This window comes from Hemitrygon akajei, chromosome 15, assembly GCF_048418815.1.
Source record: "Hemitrygon akajei chromosome 15, sHemAka1.3, whole genome shotgun sequence".
In the NCBI taxonomy this organism is placed as follows: Eukaryota; Metazoa; Chordata; class Chondrichthyes; order Myliobatiformes; family Dasyatidae; genus Hemitrygon; species Hemitrygon akajei.
The window spans coordinates 11,257,266-11,275,931 of record NC_133138.1 but is presented as its reverse complement, the minus strand read 5'-3'; the positions used below and the strand labels follow the sequence as shown (position 1 = coordinate 11,275,931).

Here is an 18,666-nt window from a genome sequence, read left to right as displayed (position 1 = left end):
GACTCCATTCCAGTTTCCTTAGTAAATACAGATGTTAAAAAACCATTTAATATCGTTCCCATTTCTTTTGGTTCCATACATAGCGGACCACTCTGATCTTCAAGAGGACCAATTTTATCCCTTATTATCCTTTTGCTCTTAACGTACCTGTAGAAGCTCTTAGGATTATCCTTCACCCTGACTGCCAAAGCAGCCTCATGTCTTCTTTTAGCCCTCCTGATTTCTTTCTTAAGTATTTTCTTACTCTTTTTATACTCCTCAAGCATCTTATTTCCTCCCTGTTGCCTATACATGTTATACATCTCTCTCTTCTTTATCAGAGTTCCAATATCCCTTGAGAACCAAGGTTCCTTATTCTTATTCATTTTGCCTTTAACCCTGACAGGAACATACATACTCTGCACTCTCAAAATTTCTCCTTTGAAGGCCTCCCACTTACCAATCACATCCTTGCCAGAGAACAACCTGTCCCAATCTACGCTTTTTAGATCCTTTCTCGTTTCTTCAAATTCGGCCTTTTTCCAGTTTAGAACTTCAGTCCGAGGACCAAATCTATCTTTATCCGTGATCAAGTTGAAACTAGTGGCATTATGATCACTGGAACCAAAGTGTTCCCCTACACACAATTCCATCACCTGCCATAATTCATTTCCTAATAGGAGATCTAATATTGCATCCTCCCTAGTTGGTACATCTATATATTGATTTAGAAAACTTTCCTGAACACACTTTACAAACTCTGACCCATCTAGACCTTTAACAGTATGGGAGTCCCAATCAACGTGTGGAAAATTAAAATCCCCTACAATCACAATTTTCTGTCTCCTGCAATCGTCTGTTATCTCTCTGCAGATTTGCTCCTGCAATTTTCGCTGACTTGGGTGGTCTATAATATAACCCTATTAATGTGGTCATACCTTTCTTGTTCCTCAGCTCCACCCATGTGGCCTCAGTAGACAATGTGTCCTGCCGAAGCACTGCTGTAATATTTTCCCTGACTAGCATTCATTGATTCTGTTGTGTTTCTTGGATTTACTGTGCATGACTGCAAGAAAATGCATCTCAGAGTTGTACATGGTGACATGTGTATTTTGATAATAAATTTACTTTGAACTTTAAAATGTGCTAATATTTGAAGAGTTCATTTTTTTTTTGTTGTTGTTTACCCTTTATCGCATTGGGATATTTTAATGCTTCTGCATGTCCAAAATGTTCATGTCTTTGTTTGCTTTCTCATTTGGGTAAGCCAAGAGGTGTGGCTTAGCCGCCTGCTTCTGATTCTTTTTCCAGTGGTCTTATGGATGCACAAGCAGCACAGGATAGATTTATTTTGATAAGCCCCTGCCGGCATGCAAGTCCTTGCCACTATAGTTAATGTATTTTGTTCTGGGTGTTGTTAACCTGCAAGTTCTGCATCATGAGCGGTACTGATGAAGCTGCGTTCACTAATCACTTATTACCTTTGCACTGCCATCTACAGGCATGGTAATTTATGCACTAAACAAAACAGTAGCTTGATTTTCATTTCCATCGTCTTCCTTTCTAAATTTTTAAATGACTTAACAGAATGTTTACTAAATAATTTTGATAATTAAAACTTGCCTCTTTACAGAAAGTTGGCAATGAAATCCAAACAAAGATTCTGGAGAAATATTGTCATTCAAAATGCAATACTTGTATCAGTTCATCGGATAGCTTCTCATCCACCTCCTCATCTTCCTCGAACTCTAAAGATCAGTCCTCGAGCCAGGTAAAGCCTAAAGTTACTCAATGTAAATGTCAATTCCTGTATTTTAGTTTTTCAAAACTTTGATAAGAAAGGGGGGGAGAGGAGTGATAATTGGAAATGTTTGGGAGATGGTGAATGGCAAATGGAACATAAGGAAGGGAAGATTACTTAAATCTGGAAAACTCCATGTCCGTGTTGTGGGATTTTGTACTGCCCTGATAAGAGTATAAGGTGTTGTTGTTTAAGTTTGTGTTGAGCTTTACCCTGGCAGTGGAGAATGTAGAGGATGGACAGGTCAGTGTGGGAATGAGAGCGGGGAATTGAATGGCATGCAGAGAGACGTTAGTGACCATTGTGAGCCAAACATAGGTACTCTGCAAAACAGTTACTGGGGGCTGTCGGAATGGTGGAGATGTCCCAAAGGTAGGTGGGAAGGAACTGGAAAAGGAGATACAGGATAGAGAGAATGTATCAGTAGATAAATTCAGTGGGCCAAGATCAGGCAGAAGCAGGGCAGTCTTGTTTGTGGAACTTCTTGAAGGGATAGAACCGAAAAGTATGGGGTTGGAGGTTGTATACATGACATCTCTTGAAATGAGATCTGTGACTATACAGGGTCTCATCACAGTGGCCTGACGTTCATTGATGGGGTCATGCTCCAGGATTACCTTTGGGGCAGTATCTGAGCTGTTGCCCGAGCTCTACAGTGGCACCACCTTTGTCAGTATTCATGATGTTGGCCTCTGCAAGGGTGCTGACATTTGTTCACTTATCTCTCCAGTGTATATGGAGGATTTTGCAGAGATATTTGGTGGATATATTTCCAGTACTTTTAAGTGTATGTTGTATGCAATTCAACACTCATTGCTTATAGGAAAGCAACAAACACATTTGACACATGAACACAAGATTTGAAGATGAGACACCAAGTACTGACAGAGATAAGTTTTTGAAATTGATTTAATAATGAAGGCTGATTGATTAAGCTATTGAAGGTGTTCTGTCTTCAAAAAATGAGGTGTCCCTTCCTCAACCATTGATGCTGCCCTCACCTCCATCTCCTCCATTTCCCAGACATCCATCTTCGTGCCGCCTTGACAGGGAGAGAGTTCTTCTCCTTCCCTACCACCCCATGAGCCTCTGCATCCAACGCATTGTTCTCCGCAACTTCCACCATCTGCAACATGATCCTACCAACAAACACGTCTTTACCTCCTCCTCCTCCCCCCCCCCACCCACTCTTCACTTTATGCAGGGATTGTTCTCTCCATGATTCCCTTGTTCATTCATCTCTCACCACTAATCTCCCTCCTGGCACATAACCCTGCAAGTGACAGACACTTGCCTATTCACCTTCTCCCTTACCTCCATTCAGGGCACCAAGCTGTCCTTCCAGGTGAGACAATACTCACTTGCGTCTGTTGTATCCAGTGCTCCCAATGCAACCTCCTCTACATTGGAGAGACCCAACATAAATTTGGGACCGCTTTGTTGAGCATCTCCGCTCCATCCACCAAAAGCAGAATTTCCCAATTGCCAGCCGTTTTAATTCCTGTCCCCATTCCAGTTCTGACACGTTGGTCCATGGCCGTCGCTTGTGCCACAATGAGGCCACTCTTGATGGAGCAACAATATTTCAAGTTTCGTCTGATGGCATAAACATCAGTTTCTGCTCTGGTAATTTTTTTCCCTCGCCCTTCCCCTTTCTATTAACCCACTCTGGCCACTTCCATCTTCTCCAAACCTGCCCATCAACTCCCCCGGTGCCTCTCCTTCTCTTTCTCCTATGGCCCACTCTCCTCTCCAATCAGACTTCTCACCTACCTGACTTCACCTGACACCTTCAAGCTCGGTGGTTCCCAGTCTTTTTTTTAATGCCATGGATGAATACCATTAAGCATGAGAGCATCCTGAGCAGCTGCATCACTGCCTGGTTCAGAAATTGCACCAATTCAGATCGCAAGACCCTGCAACGGATAGTGAGGTCAGCTGAAAAGATCATCGGGGTCTCTCTTCCCGCTATCACGGACATTTACACTACACGCTGCATCTGCAAAGGAAGCAGCATTATGAAGGACCCCATGCACCCCTCATACAATCTCTTCTCCCTCCTGCCGTCTGGGAAAAGGTTCCGAAGCATTCGGGCTCTCACGACCAGACTATGTAACAGTTTCTTCCCCCAAGCTATCAGACTCCTCAATACCTGAAGCCTGGACTGACACCTTGCCCTATTGTCCTGTTTATTATTTATTGTAATGCCTGCACTGTTTTTGTGCACTTCATGCAGTCCTGTGTAGGTCTGTAGTCTAGTGTAGCTTTCTCTGTATTTTTTTTTTTACGTAGTTCAGTCTAGTTTTTGTACTGTGCCATGTAACACCATGGTCCTGAGAAATGTCTCATTTTTACTATGTACTGTACCAGCAGTTACGATTGAAATTACAATAAAAGTGACTTGACTTGAAGCAAGGGATCTGTGGACTCCAGGATGGGAACCCTTGTTCTAGCTCGTCCTCTTTCCCCTTCTCTCCCACCCCCACCTTTGTACTCTTGTGTCTCCCCCCTTTGGGCCAAATAGCCTGTTCGCATGTTGTATTCTTCTACGTTCTGTGTTCCTTTCCAGTCATGCAGAAGGGTCTCTGCCTGAAACAACGACTGGTTATTCACTTCTCTTGATGCTGCCCGAACTGCTGGGTTCCTTCAGCAATTTTTTAAATTTAATGATGCAGCGCAGAGTAGGCCCTTGCACCCCTTTGAACCACGGTTCCCCACCTACCCCTGATTAACCCAAACCTAATCAGTTTACAATGACCAGTTAATTCATCCGGTACATCCTTGGACTGTGGGAGGAAATTGGAGGCAGGGGGTTGGGGGGCAGACACTTGCGTGTTACAATTTGAAGATAAGGAATGCTGTGAAAGAGATGACTAAACAAAAGGTTGAGTAACACAGTCTGAGGTCACATGCAAAAACAAAAATATAACACTGAACTTGAGTGTTAAGCAGTGAAGAGTGCCGTGGATCTCCTATGTGGGTGGATTGATGAAAACGCAGGATAAAGTACTGGAGTGAAAGGATGAGGTTGTGAATAGTGATGGCGAGGGAAAAAATAAGAAACTAATAGAAATCTTAACTCGTAGACAAGACCAGTCTAATGTTGTAGAACGGGAGTCAGTACTGGAAGGAGTATTATGCACTCTGGACTAGAAAAACACTGAATACAGAATGCAAAAGAAATTGGTAATGTAAGTTGGTTCAAACAAAGAACTTTTATATTTAAAAAAAAAAAGTTTGGAAAAACAATTTAAAGACTCTCATTTTTTCTGTTAAGTTTTTAGATTGAGTCTTACTTCACTCCCTGCTTTTGTGGTTTAAGGCATAACAGTTTATTTCATAATCTGGACAAAATATCATAGTTCCTCTGTGTGCTGTATGTAGCCCAGCACTACTGGAACTGTAGTGAGTGCATCGTTCAGAGGGTGATGGTTTCCCAGATGGAGGGTTTAATGAGGAAAGAAGTAGATCCAAAGTGAATTCTAAAGTGGATGGTGGGGGTGCAGTGGATGAGGGGAGAAAAAAGAGAGAAGCCCAGCTAAGGAATTGGCAGTGAAGGAGCAGGAATGATGGGGTGCAGAACCTATCCTAGAGGCTGAAGTAGAAGGTACCATTTGTTTATGCTATAGGTATTTTTTGTCATTACTAGAGTTATATGAGTCTATTTAAAGTTGTGTGTACTGCACGGAATGAATCTGATACATTGTTGAGCTTAATAACGTGCCACGTGGAGAACTTTGAAACTCCTCACAGAGAGTGGCAGGAATTGAACCTGGGTCGCTGGTTTTGTAATAGCGTTGCACTTACCACTATGTTAATGTACTACTCTCAGATTAGTCAGGGCGTTGGGTTATGGGGAGAAGGAAGGAAAATGGGGTTGAGAGGGAAAATAAATCAGCCATGAATGAATGGTGGAACAGACTGGAAGAGTCAAATGGCCCAATTCTGCTCTTGTGTCTTAAGGTCGAATGAACAATGATTTTTAATTTGGGGAAGGGTTTCTTCAGTAAAATATGTTCTGTTCTAATTTGAATAATTGTTCCCACAGAAATGGCAAAGAAATCATAATAAGTATTATGAGGCTAAAGTATAAAATTTGTCTACTTTAATATACTCTTAAGAAAATGGAAACAGTACATTTCAAAAGGAAATGGGAGGATTGCTGACAGTAAGATCAATATTTACTGAGCCGTGTTTTTGTTGTTCCCATAAATAATTTATCCTTGGAATCTATATTAGGATCTTCTTTACAAAGTGAGCACTGGCTTCTTTTGGCAGCTTGAATACATTTTTAACTGTCAATATGTTGACACCTTGAGGAAGGGATAGTTTTTACAGAAGTATTTGTGCCAACATTTCTTTAATATTGTGCACATAATGTACAGTGATTCAGCCTTGCTATGCTCATGTTCCAGGTCTCTCCACATCATGTGATTTTCATTATTTTTTAAGTAGAACTGGCCAAAAAAAAAGTTTTTCAGCCTCAACAATTCAATACAGAATTGAATATTTTAAGGTTGGATATTGTTTTATCTTGTCTAATGTTCAGATAAAACAATTGCTAAAATGATATTTAAGCAATCTTTATTTCTTATATCTGGTTTTCCAGAGCTCTCGACAATCCTCTGATGCCAGCATGCTTGGAGAGATGATGTTTGGTTCTGTGGCAATGAGCTACAAAGGTTCCACGTTAAAAATTCACCAGATACGGTAAGAGTAACTTCTGTTCCAACACACTGTAAAATCTTTATGTAGCCAATACACAGTTCACACTGCCCTTTTAAGAAATAAAATCTAGAATTTGGCTAGGTTTATTTGGTTAAAAACAATCCAGCCACATATTAGGTTTTGGCTGATATTCACAGTTTGACCCAGATTATAACATGACTTTGGGGTTAATTGATTAACCAGTTTGGAACATATTATTATGTTGACCTTTAATTGGTAAAATTGGTTCACTCTGGTTAATTGGGTCATTGGTTAATCGGGGAAAAGGGAAGAAGCTTGGCTACTAGTGTTTATATTTTGATTGTTGATTAATGATTGTTACTGGTTTAAATTTTCCATCATCTTGCTTTGAGATGCTAATTTAAAGAATGAAGGATGAAATTATGTACTTATTCTAAACACAAAGTACACTGCAGATGCTGTGGTCAAATCAACACGTAAAAAAGCTGGATGAACTCAGCAGGTCGGGCAGCATCCGTTGACTGCTCATTTCAATGGATATTTACTTATTTTGCTGAACAGTTCTGCTATTGCATGTGGAAAGCCTATAGATAATTATGTCCATTTAACAGAACATTTTAAATGGACACCCTCAGCTACAAGAATTTTTCAGGGACATCTGGAAAATGATCATATCAAGCAGTAAAGATCTGAGTTAATATAGCATGTCCCTATAACCTTTCTGCAAAGAAACCCTTTTGCTTATATGTTCCAGTTAACAAATACGGTGGATTCTGGTTAATCGGGCCATCTGTTAATCAGGGCAGCCACTTGTTTAGGCCAGCTCTGGAAAAACAAAGACTAGTTGAGAAAATAGCCAGGATTCCCTTCGTTTATTTGGGACACTAGCCTCTTAACTCTTGGCAGAAAACTGTTGCAGAACAGTTTTTAACTAGCAGCAGCCGCGTGCACTTTTATGCCCGTTAGTCACTACACTGCTTAGAGTGAAAAGTTTTTTTAAGTTGTATGTGTTTCTGTTTAAAAAGCAGTGATTTTTGTCACTTGATATTTGGCAAGAAATAAGCAGCAAAACAATTCACAACTGTGTTCCTCACTGTGGTTTTGAGCATTCAGGTTTGGAGATGCTTGATGCCTAGGAGTGAAAATGAAACAATTTCCTCTGTTTTTAATTACATAACTTATTAGTTAAACAGTAGTTTGTCCTTTTTTTATATACCATTTTAACTATTTCCATGAAACTTCAGCTAATTGAGGCAACTGCTTAATTGGGCCAAAATATACAGGTCTCTAATGTGCCCCAATTAACCAGAATCCACTGTGTATAATGTCTATTCCATGAATTCATTGCACTCTCTCCTTTCATTTGTTTACTATTTTTGATTATCTGGTTAGACACTGTGTCAGCATACATGATGCATACATATACTAATTCCTTTTTCTAAGTCACATACACACAGTAACTATCAGAACAACATTCCCAGTTTAAATAATGCATGCATTTCGAAAGGCTGGTTTTGCGGTGAAGTTGTCTTGCTGTGACATGCACATTCCACCTGCAAGAATGCATATTGATGTTTTATTCACAACGTAAGCAGTTCAAAGTGCTGTGTGATGAGGAAGACAGAGTATTGGCTTCCTTCATTTCGACCAGGGGTTCCCAACCTTTTCTATGTCATGGCCCCTTTGCATTTACGGAGTAGCCCATAGACCCCTGGTTGGGAACCACTGATTTAGATTCTCTTTTAAGCATGCTTCAAAGTGTTGGGTGGCACTGATTTTTGGGTATCATGTAATTTGGCATTTAATTTTTAAATTTTTTTATGTACGTGTGCTATTTTCCAAATAATTAAACCTTGCTGTTTTCCCCCCTCTTCTAGGTCTCCACCCCAATTAATGCTCAGCAAAGTTTTCACAGCTCGCACTGGAGGCAGTGTGACTGGAAGTTTGAATACGTGGGTACCATTTCTATTAAATAAAATGAGATTAAATTGACTTTCACATACCCTAGTAACATTTAACTAGTAAAATGTTTAGTTTTTTGTAACATCAGAGAATTTTTGAAAAAAGAAAAATGCTGAAAATATATTATAAAAGAAATGTGACAAGGGTGCACTGTAGATTTTTACACCTGAAAGTAAAACAGGTTAATATTTTGGGAAGATTTGATATCAGATTTCAGTTGGCCACTGTGGGCAGTCTAATTTTCAGATAGTAACTGAAATACCATTTTTAGATTTGCCTTTCTTTCCCCCCTGTTGGAAGACGGGAACAAAAAAGAATTATGGGCAAACGAAGTTTGCAACCCATACAGTGAACCACACACCAAGAGACATACAGTACCTTATAAGCTACTGTCCAGCATTTTTTTGTTTCTCTGTGGAAAGATTATGCTGATTCTTATCTGCTGAATAGATATTTTTGTAAAATAGAAATGACTCTCCAATCATTATGAATATAAAATTCCACCGATAATTACTATCAAAAATTATTTGTCTTATTTGGATATGAGTGGATTTACTTTATTTTGGTTTTAACAAGTATTTTTCTGTACATTTTTGAAAACAATAGATAAAATTGGAATCCAAACTTTTTGTCCAGAACTGATAAGGGAACAATGGCCAATGACTTATCAGAAAGCTTCCAACAAAGATATTGCGATCATTTGTCACAGTTTTCTTGATGCTATCAGGCATTAATTCAAGGAATCTCTGCTGTACAATTACTGTGATGTTACCAAGTTGGGTTAGCAGCAAATCACAATAAACCCCCTCTGTAGTAAATTGTGAAAGGAGAGAAAGCATACATTTTTAAAAATTAAATTAAACATTCGTAATGAATGGCAAATAACTGGAACAAGTATGATTTTGTTTTGTGGGAGGATAGACTGAATCACTCGCTCATTTGGCTATCAGCCTCCACTCTTCCCACCACCATTATATACTTGCTATTTCCTTTAGATCGGTATAGATAAAGGGTGTCAACCCAACATATTGATTGTCCATTTCTCTCCGTTTATCCTGCCTGACAGAGAGTTCCTTCAGAGCTAAAGTTTATCTAACTATCCTTGAGTTGCTCCAGATTCCAACATCTGAAGTTTCTTGTGTTCAAGTACTAAAGAAGCATTATTCTGTGCTTTATTTTTAAACTTGCTTATGAATGAATTATTGCAGGTGGTTTGAGATGAATTTTGTGTAGAAACCTCTGGCTTAATAAATTGGGTATTGGTCAATATCTTGGGAATATTTTCTGCCTAGTGTGAGATGTCTTCTTGTCAAAAAAATTATATGTGAATTTTAATTGTACTTTAAGGTTACAAGACAGCCTTGAATTCATTAACCAAGATACTACTACATCAAAACCTTGCTCAGATCAGAATAATCTGATGAACAGTCTTGTAGGTAAGTTTCACTTTTGAGCTTGTTAATCCTTTCATATGCTTCCTTTGGAGGGAGGAGTCAATCTTACAGATCACTCTCCCCTCGTCAGGTTTAAAGATGTCTGTGGATCTGATCTAGGCACTTGGCATCCAATCAAATGAATGCAAGGTCATGCATGTCCTTTGATCAGCTCTATTAGCAAAATTCATGTATAAATTTTGTGTATCACAAGGCTGTGTACTTAGCCCCCTGCTCTACTCGCTTTATACTTAGGACTGTGAGGCTAAGCACAGCTCTACTGCCATATTTAAATTTGCTGACAGCACCACTGTTGGCTGAATCAAAGGTGGTGACGAATCAGCATTTTCAGAAGTTTCAAGTACATTTATTATCAATGAATGTGTAAATTATACAACCTTGAGATTTGTTTGCTCATAGGTAGCCACAAAGCAAGAAACCTGAAAGAACCCAATAAGAAAAAAAATAAAAAGACCAGCACCCGATGCGCAAGAGAAAAGTTACAAAAAACACATTGTGCAAACAATTAAAGCAAAAAAACAACATTGTGAACCAAATTGAGTCCTCAAATCCGAACCCTGAGGTAGGCCCAAAGCCTCAATTATTAGTTCATCATGTTACCAGGCACAGGGCACAGCAGCTGGGGCAGTTTTCATAGCCTGAACACCATGGAGAGAGGACTTCTCATAAAGATGGTGCCACCAAACGTGTGCATATAGGCAGTACATAGAAAATGCTGGGAGAACTCAGCAAGCCATACAGCATCTATGGAAAAGTTAACAGTTAACGTTTCGGGCTGAAACCTTTCTTGTGTGCGTATAAGAGGGTGATTGAAAATCTGGCTGAGTGGTGCCACAACAGCATCTCACTCAATGTCAGCAAGGCCAAGAAGCTGATTATTGACTCCAGGAGGAGGAAATTGGAGATTCATGAGCCAGTCTTCATCAGGGGATCAGTGATGGAGAGGGTCAGCAACTTTAAATTCCTTGGTGTTATCATCTTAGAGGATCTGTCCTGGGCCCAGCATGTAAGTGTCATTACAAAGAAAGTACGGCAGCGCTTCTATTTTCTTAGGAGTTGACTAAGATCCGGCATGTTACCTTAAACTTTGACCAACTAGGAGCAGAATTGGGCTATTCAGTCTATCAAATCTGCTCTGCTATTCCATAATGGCTGATTTATTATCCCTCTCAATCCTATTTTCCTGCCTTTTCCCTGCAACTTTTGACTCCCTGACTAATCAAGAACCTATCCACTATAACAGTCTCTGCTACAAATATACTTAATGACTTGCCCTGCACAACTGCTGGCAATGAATTCCACAGATTCACTACCCTCTGGCTAAAGATATTACACCTCATCTCTGTACTAAATGTTCATCCTTCTAAGCTGTGCCCTCTTGGTCCACTCACCCACTGTAGGAAACACTCTCCCTATATCCACTCTATCCAGACCTTTCAATATTCAATAGGTTTTAATGAGATACTCCATCATTTTTCAAAACTCCAGGGAGTACAGGGCCAGAGCCATCAAATTCTCCCCATATATTCACCCATTTATTCCCAGGATCGTTCTCATCAACCTCCTCTGTACCCTCTCCAATGCCAGCATATCTTTTAGATAAGGGGCCGAAAACTGTTCACAATACTCCCACATGCAATCTGACCAATACCTTATAAAGCCTCAGCATTACATCCTTACTCACTTACTCTAGTCCTTTCAAAAAGAATGTTAACATTGCATTTGCCTGCCTCACACCAACTCAACCTACAAGTTAACATTTAGTGAATCCTGCAAAGTCCCTTTGTATTTCTGATTTTTGTAGTTTCTCTTTGTAGAAATTAGTCTGTGCCTTTATTTCTTCTACCAAAGTGCGTGACTGTACACCTTCTACTCTATGTTCCATCTGCCACTTCCTTGCCCATTCTCCTATTCTGTCTTATGTCCTTCTGCAGACCCCCTACTTCCTCAACACTAGTTGCACCTTAGCCTGTCTTTGTATCATTTGCAAACTTAGCCATAAAATCATCAATTCCATTGACAAAGTCGTTGAGATACAACGTGAAAAGAAGTGGCCCCAATGCCAACCACTACATAGCACCACTCAGAAAAGGTCCCCTTTCTTCCCACTCTTTGACTCCTGCTAGTTAGCCAATGGTCTATCCTTGCTAGTATCTTTCCTGTAATACCATGGACTCTTGTTAAGCAGCCTCGTGTGGCACCTTGTCAAAGGCCTTTTGAAAATACAAGTAAACATCATCAACTGATTCTCCTTTGTCTATCTTGCTTGTTATTTCCTCAAAGAATTTCAACAGATTTGTTGGGCAAGATTTCCCCTTGAGGAAATCATGCTGACATTGTCATATTTGCCAACAAGTACCCTGAAACCTTATTCTTAATAATGGCCTCCAGCATCCTCCCAACCACTGATGTCAAGCTTACTGGCTTTCTCATTTACAAAAAGAAGTGGATATAGCCCAGTCCACACGAGTAATGCCCTCCCCACCACTGAGCACATCTATAAGCAGTGGTGTTGTGGGAAAACAGCATCCAGGCCATGTTCTCTTCTTGCTGCTGCCATCAGGAAGTAGGTACAGGAGCCTCAAGACCAATACCACCAGGTTTGGGAGCAGTTGTTATCCCTCAACCATCAAGGTCTTGAAGCAGAAGGGATAACTTCACTCACTTTCACTCTCTCCAAACGCTGAACTGTTCCTATAAGCTCACATTCAAGGACTCTTCATCGCATGTTCTCCATGTTTGTTGTTTATTATTATATTTATTTGCACAGTTTGTCTTTTGCACATTGATTATTTATGTCTTGTGTATGCATTTTTTTCCATTGATTCTTTGTATCAACTGTGAATGCCTGAAAGAAAATGAATCTCGGGGTTGTATATGTACTTGGATTAAAAAATTTACTTTGAACTTGGAAATGAAGATGTTCTAAACTTGAGCTGGCAGCTTTGAGATAAGATCCCCCTTTTTTTTATATTAAAAAAATAAAATCAAGAATACTTTTTGCATAGTACCTTTCCCACTGACAATATCCTACCTGACTTCGAAATACTGAATGGTTACACTATAAGTGTAAGTTTGTCTATTTTTATTTATGCTGCTAAGTGCACAGTCTTGGATGTTTAAATTTCAGCAGTCCCCTACTTGCAAATGGGGCCCGAGCTGCTACTGTTCTGATTTGGGGTTTTCATTAATTGATATACTTTGAAGACTTGATGTTTTTTTTCCCCTGGCCAATCCTACAAAGGTATACCTTACCTCAGCTGCTTTTAGTGATTAACTAGAGCACCGAGCAGGACTCGGCACGTTCTTATGCAGCACAATTTACTGAAATAGTAATTTACTGTGAACATTACAAAACATTAGCTTTAAATTTTGCAGCCACATCTTTCCTCCCTTAGCATTTGAGATTGTGGTAGGTACATTCTCTGTATTTTTCTCTCTGCCACAATGAGAAATTTACTGATGTTGGCAAATGTCTTTTTCATTCTTCTGCCTCCATTTGCTCATTGGCATTGCCAAGATTAAGGAAATTATAGTATGCAAGATTGCATCTGTTAACTGGTATCATTGATGTATGGTATTCACATTAATGTTGCTGAAAGATTTTTTAAATTGTAGATTTAGTACCACTGACTCTATTAAAGGGAATAGTTGACTAAAAACAGTAGTGATAACTTGCACAGTTTCTCTTATTAATCCAGTGACTATATTCATTTTGCTGTTTATTATAGGCATAGTATTGTAAAAACATTAGAAGTATTAAATTGAACTTCTTAAAAAAAATTGCCTTCATGTAATATTTTAACTCGGTGAAGAGATTTTGTGTCTCATTTTTGTTTTCCATTGGTACCGTAGTGACAGCCTCAAAAGTCAGGTTGGGACAATGGCTGTTTTTGTTATTTCAGATTCATCACAAAGTTTTTGTTCACAAGTTATTAATGTATCATCCCTATCCCAGATAATATCTGTGCCCTGTATCAATTGAACCAACTTTTGAAGCAGTCATTGATGTATATTCTTCCCCCCCCCCCCCCCCCCCCACACAGTATTTACTTTTGGTCCATGTGACAGAAATTCACAGGAGAAAAAACTAACTGTTTTATTGTCAGTTTTGTTATTTTATTTCTTGAAAGATTCTTTTTGTCAGCAATGTGGATAAATCACTTGTTTTTGGCTTTTTTGACTATCGAGCGATGAAGGCAAGTGTCTGTTAATATTTGTGTATGTACATGTAAAATAAGTTTTTGCCCAGAATTCATTCTAAGCTTCAGTTTTATGAAAATTCTGGCTTTTTGGTTTCAAAAGGAAGTCCTTGTTGTTATCTAACTTCTGTCTGATGGCTTTACTAATCCCATACTTCTGTCTTGTGTTTTTTTTTCTATTTTTGTTACCCTTTTGCTCCATAGGTTTTTCGCAGCTTTGCAGCCCTAGGCGGGCACCAGGTGTTTCTGAGCCAGCACCGCTCCGCCTGATCCGGAGCGCTTCTTTCTTTGCAGGTTTGCATAGTGTTTCTGGGTTCTGGACTCTGTGTGTCAATGTGCATTGGCTGAGCATGAACTTGTACCTGTGGAAATGAGGTTCATAACTTTTTGTAAAATAACAAAATTACAATGTTTGGTTCAAGTTCCCAAAAAAAAGGGCTTTTGATCATCCATTAATTATTCCTATAAGATGATAGCATTTTATGTATTGCTAACTCTTAAGATGCCAAGATGCACGTGCTTGTATGACAGAAGAAAAACAAGTGTGTGTTTACATTTCGTTTAGTTGCTTTGCATGCCTGATTGTGCTCTTGGCCTCCCTTTCACACACAAGGATGTGATCTTGTGAATGCATTGTCAGTCGTTCTGCTTCATTGATACTCTACAGTTTCTATTTTTTAATGCATTTTTGTAATTTCTGTCTCTGAATAAAAAAAAATCAATCTAAGCATTGGCATCTGAATTAAAAAAAATCAATATAAGCATTGGCAACCTAAAGTACATTTTAGAGTGACCTTAATCTCTGCTGACTATCTGCTCCTGGTTCTTCTTCTCCTTAATTGTGTGCTGGATGTATTTTTAGAATATATTGGTTGACCCAACCAATCTAATATTTCTTTTTGATATACCTTTTCATTCTCTCTATCTTATCAATCTTTCAGTTCATTTTCTATTTTTTTCCTCAGGCACTCAAATTCTGTTGTGAAAGTATCAAAGCTGTTTGCCACAGCCATTTCTTGTGATAACAAGTTCCACGTTCTAACTGTCTATAATATACAAATGTGTCATCTTCCTTTTCCAGTAGTTATTTTTAATAATTGTCTTGGTTTTGTATTCTTCCACATGGAAACATTCTCTTCCTTGTATACTCTGATTAATCCTTCTTTTCCTAAACAAGCCCTTTCCCATCCTTTTGACGGGTTGATGACTTGTGGTCTACTGGTTAATGCTGTTGCCTAGCAGTTCCAGGGATCCAAGTTAGATTCTGACTGTAGGTGAAATCTTTGTGAAATTTGGACTCTGAGGTGAGTGGGTCCTCTGGTTTCCTAGCACATTGCTAAAGACCTGGTGGTTGGTAGAATAATTGGCAAAGTCGTAAATTGTCCCCAATGTAGAATCAGAGAAGAAGGCATTAATGGGGATGCAAGAGGGAAAATGGAACAGTGCATTTGAGGTGAATCAAAGGACCCATTTCTGTGTTGTATGATTCTGTAACTTTTGTATTTCCTGGTACAGCAAAACTCCAACAATCTGACATTGAGAAACTCTCATAACAGATCTTTCAGTACCAAAATACTAAGAGTTGCAGCACTGTTGGAGTTTGGCCATTTTGGTAACTTTATTTTGGTGCCGTGCTTGCGTATCTCTCTCCATTCATTCTTCAGTTCTACAATAAAATGTCAATAATGCAGCATGATCAAGAACTTGGTATTGCAGAAGTGGCATATTTTCTGCACTACTGGATGTTATTGATACATGTTTAATTAGTGATGCAAGAGAGTAGCTGTTAATGTAGCACTTTACAGTGTCAGCGACCCAGGTTTAATTTCCACAATTGTCTGTAAGTAATTTGTGTGTTCTCCCTGTGATTGCATGGGTAGTCTTCGCTTGCTCCAGTTCTCCCCCCCCCCGTTCCAAAGATCTATGGGTTAGTAGGTTACTTGGTCACGTAAGTGTAATTGGGTGGTGTGGCTTGTTATCACGCTGTATCTCTAAATAAAAGTACAGATAAAATCATGAAAACCTTTTAATTAACAACTGGATGCTGCACATTAACATAAATATTCCAGTGAACCTGGGGAGTCTAAAGGGAGCACAAGAAATGGCACTTAATGAACCAGCTGCCAAACTTTAGAGATTTCCAAATGGCCAGATAGCAGATTATTGGAGTTTTACTGTATTATGTACATTTTAAAGTACAGTCAAAGAATTATACACAGTAGAACTGATATGGTTGGTATCATACTTCTGAATTCTGTACAGCTAAGAGATGAATCCTGGTGCTTTGTTAACTTTTGGTGGCTTGTGGTGCAGAGCTTGCAATGTTCATCAGTACTTCTGGATTCCTTTGCTTTTCTGTCCAATATAGAATATTTCTTTCTGTGTTCTTGATTTAAAGTGAATCAGTTCATATTTCTGTATTAAAATTCATTGCCCGGTGTACATTTATTTCTCAAATGTCTGATTTATTACATTGTATTCTTCCTCAGTGCTATTTATATAATCTGGTTAGTAGTATTTTAGATTTATAGAAAAGGAGTGCATTATTAGTTTTCCTCCTTGCACATTATCCTTCCTTCTATCCTTCGATCACATGCTGTACCAAGATCCACCTTGTGAAGCAACTGAGAACTGATTATGGATTGATGTGAAACTAAGATTTCAAGCTTATTTCAATGCTCAATGGATGGCAGTCCAATGTTGGTTGCACCACCAGAGCTTGCAGTTTTTGGACTATGTAAACCTCATTTCCACATACATAGAACAGGTTATAAATATAATCTATGATGTTAGAAGAAAATAATTCCATTAAGCATTTTAGAAACTGACGCAAGATTACAAATATAGTGGATTCCGCATAATTGGGGCACATCGGGACCAGTACATTTTGGCCCAATTAAGCGGCTACCCCAATTAGCTGGTTTCGGGGAAATGGTTAAAAATGTTACTACAGTTTAGCTGAGTAACAGTTATGTATTTAAATGAAAAACAGAACAAATTAGAACACTATTAGTACTATTACAGTACTATAAAACTGTTTTTGATTGACTGTAAATGAACAAATTCAATACTGACATCTAGTGTAGATAATGGACTGCCTTCAACATTATTGCCTTTGACAATTACATCCTCCAAATCTTCATTTTCATTGTAATATTCAAGATGATTGTTAATGCCTCCAAATTCTTCATGGTATGTAACTTGTTGAAGTAGTGAAATTGTTTTATTTTCACTCCCAGCTGCTTCTGGCATAGAGTCATAGAGAAGTACAGCACAGAAATAGGCCCTTCAGCCCATCTAGTCTATGCTGAAACCTTCTAAACTGCCTACTTCCACCGACCTACACTGGGATCATAGCCCTCCATACACCTACTATCTATGTATCTATCCAAACTTCTTTGAACATTGAACTCTCCAAGCCTGAAAACTTGAACGTCACTGAGCAAAACAGTTCCGGTTATTGTCTTGCTGTTTATTTCTCGCCAACTATTGTGATGAAAGTCACTGCTTTTTGACCACCAACATGTGCAACTGATGCTATTTGTAAAACTTTTCACTCTGAGCATGGTGTAATTTCTTACGGCCTTGCAAGTGCATGTTACTGACACTAGTTAGAAATTGTTTGGCAACTGTCTCCTGTTCCAATCAAGCAACATAGTGTCCCAAATAAACAAAAGGAATCCCAGCTAATTACTCAATTTTTGTTCTTTAAGGGCTGTTCTAAAGAAGCGACTGCCCTAATTAACCGATGGGCTCAATTAACCGAAATCCACTGATTTACTTGAGAAATAAATGTTTGAGAGTACCTTATTTACCTGTTCTCAAATGTTAAAATGTTATGGAAGTTTCTTTATGGTGACAGGCACTTTCTGACTGTTGCTAATAATTAGTAGCATGCTAGCTTGCATGCTTTCCATTTGAGAAGCAATCTTTACCTAGCAATTGTTGAACAAAGGTTTCCTACATCTTTTCCTTGGAAAATATTTGCCTTTTACACTTGGTTAGGTGAATTTCAAGTCAAAGAGCTGAAATTTTACTCCACTAAATCATTAGTATCTTGTGGTAAGAGCAGGATTCTGATCTTTTAAATGAGAGAAGTCAATGAGGGCGGCTATAGTAAGTGAGACTGCCTCTTTTGTTACAGGTAATATTATAATCCAAAATGAGTTTCAAGTTCAAAAATTGGTCTTTCAGATCAGCTAAGTTTTATTAGGATATTGAATGTTTCATTTGCAGTAAAATCATTGCTGATTAGGAATAATTAAGATTGTCCTTCATGATTGTACAATCTGCTGTGTTTAATACAGGTGAATTTTGGACATTTTTGCCATGCACCAACATTTGCCAGTGCCTTCAGTAAATTCATTATCAGATTTCTCCTATAGAGTTGTTGTATAATTGAATTTCCATTCAGTGGATTATAGGTAATTTTCCCTCTGAAGTAATTGAGTTCTAAAGCAGACCTTTCACACCATCCTGTTCATACCATCAAGTACCTGATGTATAATAATTTAATTTATCTGGAACTTAGTCCATTGTTTTGTAACCCATTTCAATTGAAGGATTTTATTACACATAC

At 38.7% G+C, this 18,666-nt stretch overlaps 1 protein-coding gene across 3 annotated transcripts in view; it reads left to right on the top strand.

Annotated features, from left to right (window-relative positions):
- The window catches only part of fnip1 (folliculin interacting protein 1), a 98,821-nt gene that overhangs the window by 35,696 nt on the left and 44,459 nt on the right, over window positions 1-18,666 (top strand). For 2 of the 3 annotated variants that reach the window (XM_073067176.1, XM_073067177.1), the window contains exons 3-7: window positions 1,613-1,750; window positions 6,390-6,490; window positions 8,347-8,421; window positions 9,779-9,867; window positions 14,292-14,381. In XM_073067176.1, coding sequence (XP_072923277.1) covers window positions 1,613-1,750; window positions 6,390-6,490; window positions 8,347-8,421; window positions 9,779-9,867; window positions 14,292-14,381 — 493 coding nt within the window. The remainder of the gene's footprint in view (window positions 1-1,612; window positions 1,751-6,389; window positions 6,491-8,346; window positions 8,422-9,778; window positions 9,868-14,291; window positions 14,382-18,666) is intronic. The other variant, XM_073067178.1, reaches the window with a different exon arrangement.